The sequence below is a fragment of the Corvus brachyrhynchos genome, unplaced genomic scaffold (assembly GCF_000691975.1).
Source record: "Corvus brachyrhynchos isolate BGI_N302 unplaced genomic scaffold, ASM69197v1 scaffold346, whole genome shotgun sequence".
NCBI classification, from domain to species: Eukaryota; Metazoa; Chordata; class Aves; order Passeriformes; family Corvidae; genus Corvus; species Corvus brachyrhynchos.
This window is the reverse complement of record NW_008238644.1, coordinates 987249-999020: the sequence shown is the minus strand read 5'-3', so window position 1 is coordinate 999020 and position 11772 is coordinate 987249. Positions and strand designations below refer to the sequence as shown.

The window sequence follows — 11772 nt, the reverse complement described above, 5'->3', positions numbered from 1 at the left end:
CATTGTGCAAGAAAACAAAATATATCTATAATTCTTTCTTCCTGAAGCGGCTACATTTCTTTCAGGGTAAACAGTTGCAATCGACGTAGCTAAGTGGTCAAAAATCAAACATGCAGTTTAGAGACCCTGCTCTTTAATATTCTGTGACTTTGACATTGCCAGTTCTCACTGTCTGAAATATCTTCATCTTCGTTAATCTTTCATGTAAACAGTTTAGCTCACACTGTCACGCACGTGCTCTCCAGAATATGTTCTGCTGTGCTTTGTATTAAATCAGCTGCATTATCATTATTTATTTGTGATCCTAGACACTCTCCACTCTGCTGTTTCCTCTTCTTTATCTGTATTTTGATATCTGTTTTTGTGTAGTGATTTTTAAATAATTCAGGAAAAAAACCTTGATTTAGCTGCAAGCTTCACATGCTTGAACTCAGAATTGTTACAGCCCAGCTATTTGGTATATAGAAGAGTTAAGGAAAATAGCACTCTAGAGTCAAAAAAAAAAAAATCTGACATTGTGGAAGAATGTTTATAAGCTTTAAAAATAATTTTATTTTCCTGCAGGATGGGACTGAAACTTGGCATTTAGTGGGAAGCTTGGGAAACTGAAATGTCATTTTTGATGGTGTTTCAGTTCATTTTAAATGAAGCATTTGTGTGTTGTTACGTGTGGTTTATTACTTAGAAAGTTTCTTAATAGCGTGCTTCTGACTCTGCATTTGCATATGGCCACTGAAAAAGGGAGATTTGGGAGAGAGCTATTGGAAAGAGACACAATCACATTAGCTCACAGTTGAGGCAGGGACCCCATTTCATCATAGGCTTGTTTGAGAAGGCATAATTAGGCTTGGGTTTTTCACAACTACTTGTGCAATCTGAAATTGAGCATTTCCTGAGTTTTAAGTGTTTTATCTAGCACCCCTACTGTACAATTAATATAATTGATTCCTAACATGCATTTGTTGATTTATTCTTTAGATGGAAAATAAAATCCAAATGAAACAAGCACATTTTTCTTTGCACACTGGGAGCCAGCCCGGAGGATTGCTGTTCCCTCATCCAAGCTCTCACAAGCTTTCATTCTTTCTCCCAAATTTTAAATTCTTTATTAGGGATTTCCATGGATTTAAACACAGATATTACTATGATGGGAGGCAAAAGTGCCAAAACAGCAGGTATTTTGAAAAACTAGCCCCATCATAGAGCCCAAGGGAAAATTCATTCTGGCAAGATTTGAAACCCAGTTGTGCAGATCCCAGAGGTTTCAAAAGTTCATCAGCTTTCATAAAGCATTTAATTTGTCAAGGGCTTGTATGAGCATTTTTCTGAACCACTAATATTAGCACTTCCTATGTAGGAACCATTTTATTTCCATCCCTAAGTATAGCAGAAGTTAAAGTTCCTCACCAAAACCCTTCTCTTAAATGTTGGCAGGCTTTGTAAAAATACCTCTGGAGGTAATTAGGCACTAAAACTTTCCTTTCTATAATGGGTTTATGGATCAGTTGTCTTAATTCTGCCTTTCACCGCTCTCTGTGCTTGTAATCTCACCAACCATCTGACTGCTTTCCACATTTAAATCTATTACAGCCTTGTTCTGCAAACACCAGGAGGAATTCTCTGAAATGATACAACACTAGCTTTTTCTGCCAGTGATATTTCCAGCCCTTTTCCTTTAAAATTATTTACCTATTCTGAACAAAGCTAGAGTGGGATGCAAGGTCGGTTCAGATTACATAATTATGCCAGAGAAGCATTAAAGGGAAAAGTCTCCACTAACATCTCGAGCGGCTTAACCAGTGTGATAGACTGGCGCAGCTCTGCCATCGGTGCCCCCAGCTGTGTTGCTTAGCAACATTTTAATTCAAGAAGAATCGAAGGAGATGAAATCCCCGTGGAGAGGGAAACAGAAATAAGAGGGCCGTTGACAGATGATCTGAGTTGTTTCTTCTAATATACTGTGAAGATCACTGGCTCTTTTCATGAATGATAAATGGACTGTACACAGATCAATGGGTTCAGCAATAAACTGGAACCAGGCTCCATGTCTGAGGTGGTGCAGGCCGAGAGGCCCAAAGATTTACTCATTTAGATGATTTGGAGTGTGTTTTCTCAAAGGTTTCACAAGAGGAAATTGATCTGAACATTTGGTCATCTCTTGCCCTTTTCTGTTGCTGGTGAATAAAAACAGTTTTGGAAATGGAGTCCGTTCTTCCCTCTGTTTTTTCGTGTTGTTCTTGCTCCAGATAGGGACAGATAGCTTGTGACAAAGGGGCCAGACCTTGGAGTGGGAAATGAAGTAACAGCCCTGAATAAGCAGTTCCTAAACACTCGTGGCCATTAAAATAAACAAACCCCACTGATACCACAAATTTCAGACCCAGCACTATCTCTCTGAATGGTCTTACAGCCCATGCCCCAGCTCTGGGATGTCGCTGATGAAGAGCTCCCATGAGCTAATGTTTGCTTGCTTTGGTGTGGCTCTTTCTTAATGATTTGTTTCCCCCACCCCTCTTGTGTTTACAGGCTGCCGAAAAGACAAAATTGAGAAACATTCCTGTAAAGTAAGTTATTTTTATATCCCTTTGAAAATGGAAGTTTAACGACATGGTTGTATACTATGACTAAAAAGACAGTAAGAAGGGTGATGAAGGAGATAATAGAATTCATGTTGCCTCTAATCATAGCTATAAAAAGGTCAGTATCATTGAGGAAAGCTTTCGATTTCTCGTGTGTCCCTAATGACTGCACTCCTCAAGTTTCATCCAGTTTCCATAAATTAATGTGTTGTCTATGAATAGCTGCCAAATAATCACAATCATACTCAATACATAGTGCTCCTAGCCTTGAGGAGGTTTGTACATGCTAAAAAGATTATGATTTTTAATTGCAATTCTCGAGAAGGTCTGACAGGGGGGAAATAACTAGGAATGTGCCAAATAATTTCTAGACACATGGGAAGATTTTGCACCTATGTATCAAGGCTTTGCCATCCTGTTGATTAAGAGCTCTTTCTCCCTCTGTGCGTGCGCCTCTCACACCATACACACATGCATGTTTCTGCTCTTTGCAGCAGGGCTTTGTGAAGGATGAGCAAGCTACCAAGGAGCAATTTCAAGGGCATTTTATGATAAGTTCTTAAATCTTAGGGCACTAGCGGCAACACTCAACCATATATCATTGAATTAAGAAAGTTGCTATATAGATGTCCTGGCTCTTTGAGAAAAAGCATTTTCAGTTGAAGCTAACAGCATCAGTTATTCTGTTTAAATAATGAACACTCCAGTCCTAATGGGCTCTTATGTACCAATAAAAACACATATTTTGACTTCAGTAGGTGATCATAGCAGTTTAACTACATCCCAGTAACTGCATATTCCTGTTACAGACAGAGGAAATGTTCTTATTTTTATAGTAGTTTTCTGATCATGCTGACTTTTAGACTGGAATGGGTTTGTGTTTATAAGAACATGCACTGACAGGACTCCCTGATCAGTGTGTTCTAGCATAAGACATAACAGAAGAGTACAGTTCTATTTCTCACTTGGCTTCCATCATGTGTAGTCATTTACACCTTATAAAGTGAACACAAAATGTGTATGAACACTCCTTGGAGTGATTAGGCAATATGTCAGATGACCATAAATCACTCTCTCTTTATGTTTCATTCAGTCTGATAAAAATTAGAAATAGGATCCAGCAGGGACCTGATAGCATGTGAAACTTGTAATAAGGCAAGGGACCTTTCTTGCCTATAGGGCTAGTTCAAATTCAGAGCAAGCTGAATTAAAGTCATTGTTAGCTGGTGGTTGTTTAATAGAGAGTGAAATGAGCTATGTTTTCACCTCACATTACACAGGATCCAGGACTTGCACGGTTATGAAATTCCTGGGGAACAGCTCCAAAATAATCATTTATCATTCATCCACTTTTTAATGTATTTTGAGTCAAATTCTCAAGAATGACGCAACTGAATTGTGTCTTCCCACTTATAACAGAAACATTGAGCACTGCAGTTATTAAACAGCATGTATGTGACACTGATGCCAAATTAATCCACCAGAAAGATTTGGGAGATGGGGGGAAAGGGTGATTTAGGTTAAGTAGTTTTTTACAGGACTTGAGTAAGTGTAACATTTTGAGATGGAAGAAGGCCAGATGGACGGTCTCGCTCTTTCCACCTACATGTGTGTATTTCACCCTGTCATGTTTCCCCCAACTGGTTGTTTAACTTCTCTTTGACTATGTTCATGGTGGCAGCTTCAATTAGTACCCTAGGGGATCCATTATACATATTAATTACACTCTGCATAACAAAACAGCTGAAAAATCTGCCTAGTTTTGTTCAGTGACATGTAACTATTTAAGGTACCTGTATACAATTATGATTGTATGCAAAAGCTCTCAGGGCAAAAGAAAGAACAGTGTCTTCAAGATAGCAGTAGTAGCCCTGGATTGCATTTGTATAAGTGTCAGAGCCACACTTAGTACAGCTCAGGCTTGGCCAGCTTTTACTTGCTGCTTTTGTAGCTCTCAAATGTCAAGAAGAATTTCACTTGAATTTTAATGTTCTTCAGCTATGCAAAATAAAGTTAGTAGCTTCCATTGTCATAAGGGCTGAAAGCTGTACAGATTCCTTCTACCATATGTGACTTATCACATACATTTTTAAAAACACATTTTTGTTATTAAGACATATGTGGTAGTACACTTCTGCAAATGTGAATTGCTTTTGGCTAAAAGCCATGCACTAATAAGTAGAGTTGAATCTAACTGCATTTGACATCTGCTATAATATATATATATATTTTACATATATAAATATATATATATAAAATATTCGCAGTTGTCATTAGCATAAAAAATTTCCTTGTTTTTACATTATGCTGACATGTTCTTGTGTTCCAAAACTGGAAGCAGAAATTACTCCCTTTTAAAGACTGTAGGTTATATAAAGTCCTTGGACAGAGCCTAATACTGCCACCATTTAACATATTAGTTTAGGAGCATGATGAAGATTTCTGTAGGAATGGTCTATTTACTTTTCATTGCTCAGTTCATTAATGTTGCTGGTGTAATGTTTGGCAGGAAGTTTACTGTTCTTTTATGTTCTCTTGAATCCCTCCAGCATTAAACAAGGGAGAAATACAAGGAAAGGGGGAAAACAAGGAAGTTTTCTTTTTGCAGTTCAGTAAAGCAACCAAGCAGCTGGTTTCTTAATGTCCAAGTGTGTGTTGGTGCTCAGACTATCTTGTGTGAACTTCCTGATGGCCCAAGTAGGTGCAGTGGCACTAGGCTCCTTCAGAAGGCTTGGTCTCAATTCCGTGGTGTTTGTAGTACTGGAAGGCACAAGGCATCCTCAGAACTCATCTTTATGTATTGGTAGCATCATCTGACATAACATTACTATAAATAAGCACACAGAAAATAGCTAAGAAATCTCTGTGTCTGCAGAACTGTTGGGGGTTTTTTTTTGGTGGAAATAGTGTAGTTAACTTTCCCAAAAACGTAAGACCCTTTTCTGTCTGTGTGTGACACCAAGGTGGGCCCCATAACTGCTGAATCCATGACATTTAACTGATTTATGCTCTCCTGACCTTGTTATGTAAGGAGCACTTGCTTTCTCCCATTGGTTTTATCCATGTTTACACTGAGAGTCTGTGGTACAAAAGGGATTTCTTGGATGTAAAGTCCTACCTGCTTATTTATTTGCTGGTCCTTATCAAGCTGTTCCTATCCCTGCATCTGAAAGAAGTACCATGACTTAAACAATTTCATTCTGTGGAGGGTTTATGATTTCTAAAGAGCTGTTACATGAGAGATGTTTTTGAATTAGGGCACATCCAGAGGAATTAATCTTTTATACACCCTATTATTTGATGCAAGAGGGAAAAAACAGTGATATCATTAAAACCCCACAATAGCTTTGTTCTGAAATGCAGATTTTTTCAAAACTAGAGTGGACAATGGAAGCCCACATCAGCACAAAGCCTGGAGGAATCACGTTCATGTTGGCTTGTATCACATCACTTGTCCTGTGTAGGTGGGTTGAGCTGCAGGATCCCCTCATATCCAGGGTAGTCCTCACTCTCAAGTACAAATGCGCTTGGCTTGGCAGCTTCTACATCAGCGTGGGCTGGAGGTCAACCAGCGCAGTGCTTTCTCTCTGCCAGCAGCAGAAGGTGGGGGGCGAAGAACAGCAATTACAGAGGCGTCAGGCATGGGGAGTATCCTCCCACCTTCCTGCACACAGCGTTTTGCACTTCCAGAAACACACATCCTGTGTTTGGGAGGCAGCAGCGGACTTACTCTCCTTGCAAAGTCTTTCCTGAAATCAGTTTACCAGAAACCTCCTGTCCCCACAACATCGTGTGACATTGAGCATCACAGTGTGGGGAAAAACAGTCTTTTGTTTGTTTTAAATGCTTTCCCTCGTATTTTCTCTGGAATCCACTCAAGTAGTTATTCTTTCAGAAAAGAGCAAATGATTAGTCACTGTTCTTATTCCTGATATTACATGCCTCTGTTGTATAGACCAAGAAGTCTTCCTACTCCAGATCCACTAATAATGTGGATTAGCCCACCAGTGAGCTAATACAGACACAAGGCAAGTCTCTATGCAATTAGAAAGGAAGGCTCTATGTCTGCTCTGTTGGCAGAGACAATGTTAGGAAGATAAACATGTTCTTTTCAGGTTTTCCATACAAAGAGATGAGTTCTTTGCATGGCAATGCCCTTCTGACTAAGGACTGGATATAATGTAACTCGAAACAAATGTCTCAGATTACAGTCCTTTATGAAAATGGCCAGATGGATTCCTTGGGAATATGTGGGCAGGTGAAAGAATGATTTGGTTAAAACCTGATGTCCTCCAACACTATGAAATTACCAGGGTTTTGTAAGAAAGAAATTAGAATTTTTAAATGGAAAATGAAAGCTTTTAGAGTGTAGTCATGTAATCCATGAAATTCTGTAGAACTGTGAAAATATTGGAAGTGACTTCTTGCTTCAGGGAAGAAAACATTGCCTTACTTGAGTGTCCTTTATACTCCCTTCTTTTATAGTACCTTTTAAAATCTTCAATAGAAAGTAATGGCATTTCCCCCAAACACCTGCATATGCTTAAATTTGCTGTAGTTTTAATGACTTCCAGATACATGTTTTGAGATTATAGCTTGTGTTAAAATCCCGCTGCTTTTTATATTTTCAAAATATATTTGTTTTCCATGAGCCACAAGTTTGTTAACCAGCAAGATTTCTGGTGTTTATTGCCTTTTCCTGCCATAAAATTCATCTTCTCCTCTGAAGGGCATCTGACTTGACTTGGTATGGTTTTCTGTCCCAACCATCATTGGAAATGCAATCCATTAACATTTGATATCTTGACATTTCAATTGACCTCTCATTTGCAAAGCGCAGTGGTATTTTTCGTGGCCTTTTCATCCTTGATTATACATGGGATAGGAGTGCCTGTTTCTCCTGACTGCACTTTAAAAATATCTTTGTTTTACCAGCTGGAGTGGCACCTTGTTTTTGCTTCCCTGGCTAGACCTTATTCTGCATGGAAGGTCTGAGGTCTAAGCAAGTCATGCAGAGCCAAAGGATTTTCTTATTGACTCACTAAGCAGGAGGGTGAGCAGGTCAGGCTCCGAGGGTCAGTTAATGTATGCAGTAATAGCAGTAACCATAAACAGATCTCCTGCTCCCACTGGCAAAAATGCAGGCCAGTGGGCTGGCTCTGAAAGTTGGGTTTTTTTGGCGAGGCAGATCAGGCACTTGTACCCAACAGAAATAGAGAAGAGGCAGCATACTATTGGTACACATGCAGCTCTTCCACTGCAGGGTATCTCCTGGCCTGTGTTTAAAAAGGGATGAAAAAAGTGTGTCATGACGAGGTTGATGGCCACATATATGTATGTGAAAGAGGGTCAATTTAAATTCAATATAAGGAAAAAGGTTTTAACATGAGGGTTGTGAAATGCTGACACACGTTGCCCAGAGGCGTGGGGATCCCTCTTCCCTGGAAGCATTCAAGGGAAGGTTGGACAGGGTTCTGAGCAACCTGATCTAGTTGAAGATGTCCCTGCTCAGTGCAGGGGGGTTGGACCAGATGACCTTTGAAAGGTTCTCTCCAACCCCAACTCTTCCATCATTCTGTGTGTATGTATGTACATACATGGATACATAGGCACCTGTGGACTATAGGTACCTATGGACATTTGTCTGTACGTACCTAGAGGACATTTGCTAAAGGACTTAAACCACTTTTAAAGAAACAAAAAACCCAAACCTGGTATAAATCATTCTCAGTAAAACTGCCAAGCAATTTCCACATGCCACCTGTTTGATTCTAAACCTTCCTTCCTGACATTTCTCCTCAGACTATTTCTGGCGAACTACTAAATCAGACAGCACCAATTAAATTAGTTCTAAAAATCCATTATAACATAGTGCCTAAACTGCCTGCCCATATTCATTTCTCAAAGAAATCCATTCATATTTATGTTTTAATACTTTAAGTCTAGCATGCAAAAGCACTCAAATCCCCAGCAGAAATCCAGGAAAAAGGCCTCTTACAGGCAATTATAGACAATGTTCTTTAGCCCCTGATCCTCCTAGTCTGTCCACTTCAGCATCTGCACAGGTGCAGTGATTGGTCAATGGGATTAGTTTATTGCACCAACAATAAAGCCCCTCCAAAATTTCACAGAACCCCCAAATGCCCCAGGCTCTGCCAGCTGGGCCCCGTGGTGGAGTCTGTGCAGACCGACCACACTCACAGCAGGGTCAGCACCTGCAGTGTTGCTGTGGAACCAAAGAGGCACAGGCTGCTGCTGATCTCCAGTGAGCTTTATTTAGGGGCTGCATTTCCTCAGCAGAATGTGAGCTCTAGAAATGTTGCAAAGGATTACTTTACTCTCACAAGTTAAAGGTTAGTGTTGGAAATGGATTATAGAACTCCTGCTTTTAAACTGTTTGCAAAGAAACGCACATATTAAATCTTTTTTGATGATATTGCATTAATCCCTAAATACTGATTTTTATGTAAATTTTGACTCTTGCAAAGCTCTGACAATTCAGGTATCCCCATGTGGTTTTATCAGAGCTCAATTGCTCCTTTAGATCTTTTTTCCTTTTTGCAGTACCTTTTGCTTTATTCCAAAGTCATCACAGCAGCTAGAAGATGTAGTACTTTAGACATAAAATAATAAGTCTATTTAATATTTTACCTTTATTTTCTGAATTTGTTCCTCTGACACATCTTGTTAGATAAATTTTTATCAGTCCAAAGGATAACCACAGTAGGGCTATTTTTATTTCTAGGGAAATGATGCATGGTAACTACTGGCAGGGCCCAAAGCAGTAAATCAGTCCTGTTCCAACCACAGAATGTATTAAAAGTCTGTAGCCTGTAGTAATAAGTTATAATTTAGTTGACTAGCAGTTTGTTTGGACTTAAAACTGTACAAATGAGTCACATTGGCTAAGTCCTGAAATATGGAACAGGTAGTGCTTTATTAAGGTTTTCAGCTACCACCACAACAGCTACCTGGAGAGAGCACATGTTTTTCAAATGGGCACAATGCACTTTTATGGTGAAATGCTTCCGAGTTGATGGTGTAATTTATAGGAGATGGTTAAATTACCACATGGCCTGCGTAGTGCACAGCGTTTGCTTACAAGACAATGAGATGGACAGACCCTGAGAGCTCATTCATCTCATCTCTTACAAACCTGAATGCACACCATCAATATCAAGCACCACTGGCTGTATCCAGCCATGAGATGCCCCTCAGCTGCCGAGGTGCTCGGTGGCCATCACAGAACCTGAAGAATTGTTATATTTGGATCTTTGTATTTACAGAGACATGTATATGCCAGTAAATAAAGGCTAATCACACATTTCTGTAAAGTTTGTCAGGAATCTTGCAGCTGGGGGAAAAAAAAAAAAGTGTTTACATTTTAACTGGGTCACTTTTGTTATTTTTCAAAACATTTTTACACCTTTATTGTGATGCAGCTTGTCAGAATTAAATTTAGGTCCAGTTTTAAAAGTTCTGAAAAAATGAAAGTTAGAGCCAAACAAAACCTTGTTTTGCCTGACTCTTTTTAATGAGAAAAAAAATTTAGTTAAGGTCAATATTTTTTTTTCCAGTTTTAGCATGTATCTGCTGTTGATCAAAGGAGTACCCATTTGTTCCTCCTCACTCATCCTGTGGTTTTGATCATTTTAGATTTTATATTTATCTTCCTGGATATTATATTTAATTTTAAGTTACTTAGCATTTATTCAAACTATTATTCCAAGTGTTTGCTTTGGGTGTTGCATCAAATAACAACTATTTTCTAACTACCTGTGATCTTTTTTATATTAATGCTTTAAAAATGTGCTTCCAATCTTGGAGCCAATCAACAAATGCTAGGAAAACTGAAGGAAAGTCCTGATCTTGGTATAATTGGGAGAACCTGTGCTGCTGGTTTCAGTACAGCTCGCTGAATCCAGCATAGGAAGCAGCATTCAGATCTCATACCATTTTTGTGTTGCTGGAAGAGAAATAACCAGAGCAAAACTGTAAGCAGTGTTCGAGTACGTATAAGGCTATATGGTTTAGTTAGATTCAAGCATGTTATAGACACTCTCCAGATGAAGATCCCTGCCTTGGAGAGCTTGGTAAGAGCAGTGGATAAAGGTACATGGGATTTCACTGAAGCTGCCAGCTGTATCTTTGAAATCTGTGCGCCTGTGTCTGCTGTCCTTTGGACTGCAAAACTCTACCAATTTCATTTCTCCTACTTCTCCTTGGTGTGCGAGAGGACAATGAAGATTCCTTTTCTTTCTGGCATGTGGCCTCATGGTAATATATCTAGTAGGGTTCCTCTGTTTAGCATGATCAAGAAAATAGGACTGAGTAAATGTGGTCCTCCTTGTTATCACCTTTTATATGCCCTGAAAAACATGCTGTTATACAGCAAAAGGTCCTTTACTTTGGCAGTGAGGAAGTGAAATAAAAGAAAAAACAGGTGTCTTTCAAGCATTTAATTTTTTTAAGTAGAACTACAAAAAATAATGATCTTGTGCTAAGTGAAAGAAGTAGAAAAAATTCCAGTCATTTATGATCAATGAATACGAAAGAAAGGCAAAGCTAGATAATGTTTCAGGAAATAACACTGCTACAAGGTTAATTTTGCCTAGTACAACATTTCCTAGTATTGAATTGCCTGATATACTCCCTCAGGGATTGCTCCTGCGCTTGCAATAATCGAGGCTGATTTTATTGGAAAATCACCTCTGGATGAAAGACATACTCTAGAGAGAACTTTGCATGGGTACAAATAGGTTTTTGGTGCCAGTGCCATGTTGCCCAGGCCAGCACAGTTATAGTTCCCAATCTGTCTGTGCATTCAAGCAGCAAATTCATTAGCAACCCTTCTGGCAGGATAGAAAAATAGACATATTAGGGAAATTTACTTTGAATTGTTTTCAGGATTTGTTGGATAACAGTTCGGTAATCAAATTGCGCCTCCTAACACAAGTATTAAACATTTTTATTAATAGTGGCAGGGAAGCTGCAGATATTCCTTTAAGTGCAGAGCGCTTTGCTGTAACACTATGTGTCTAGCAGAGATCACGGATGAGAGAGGAGATTAGCATAGCTGGAGCGGGGGTGCCTGTGATGCCGGGGCTGATTTCTGCGTTGTGTTCTGCGCCGGGGCTGTTGAGCTGCACAGCTCTCCGATTACCCTGTAATGGGAGCAGCGGCTCCTCCAGCA

The 11772-nt window shown here is 39.3% G+C and overlaps 1 protein-coding gene across 9 annotated transcripts in view; it reads left to right on the top strand.

Moving 5' to 3' along the window:
• Nucleotides 1-11772, top strand: part of AFF2 (AF4/FMR2 family member 2) — a 364304-nt gene that overhangs the window by 280142 nt on the left and 72390 nt on the right. For all 9 annotated transcript variants that reach the window (XM_017737562.1, XM_017737554.1, XM_017737553.1 and 6 more), the window contains exon 9: nt 2527-2564. In XM_017737562.1, coding sequence (XP_017593051.1) covers nt 2527-2564 — 38 coding nt within the window. The remainder of the gene's footprint in view (nt 1-2526; nt 2565-11772) is intronic.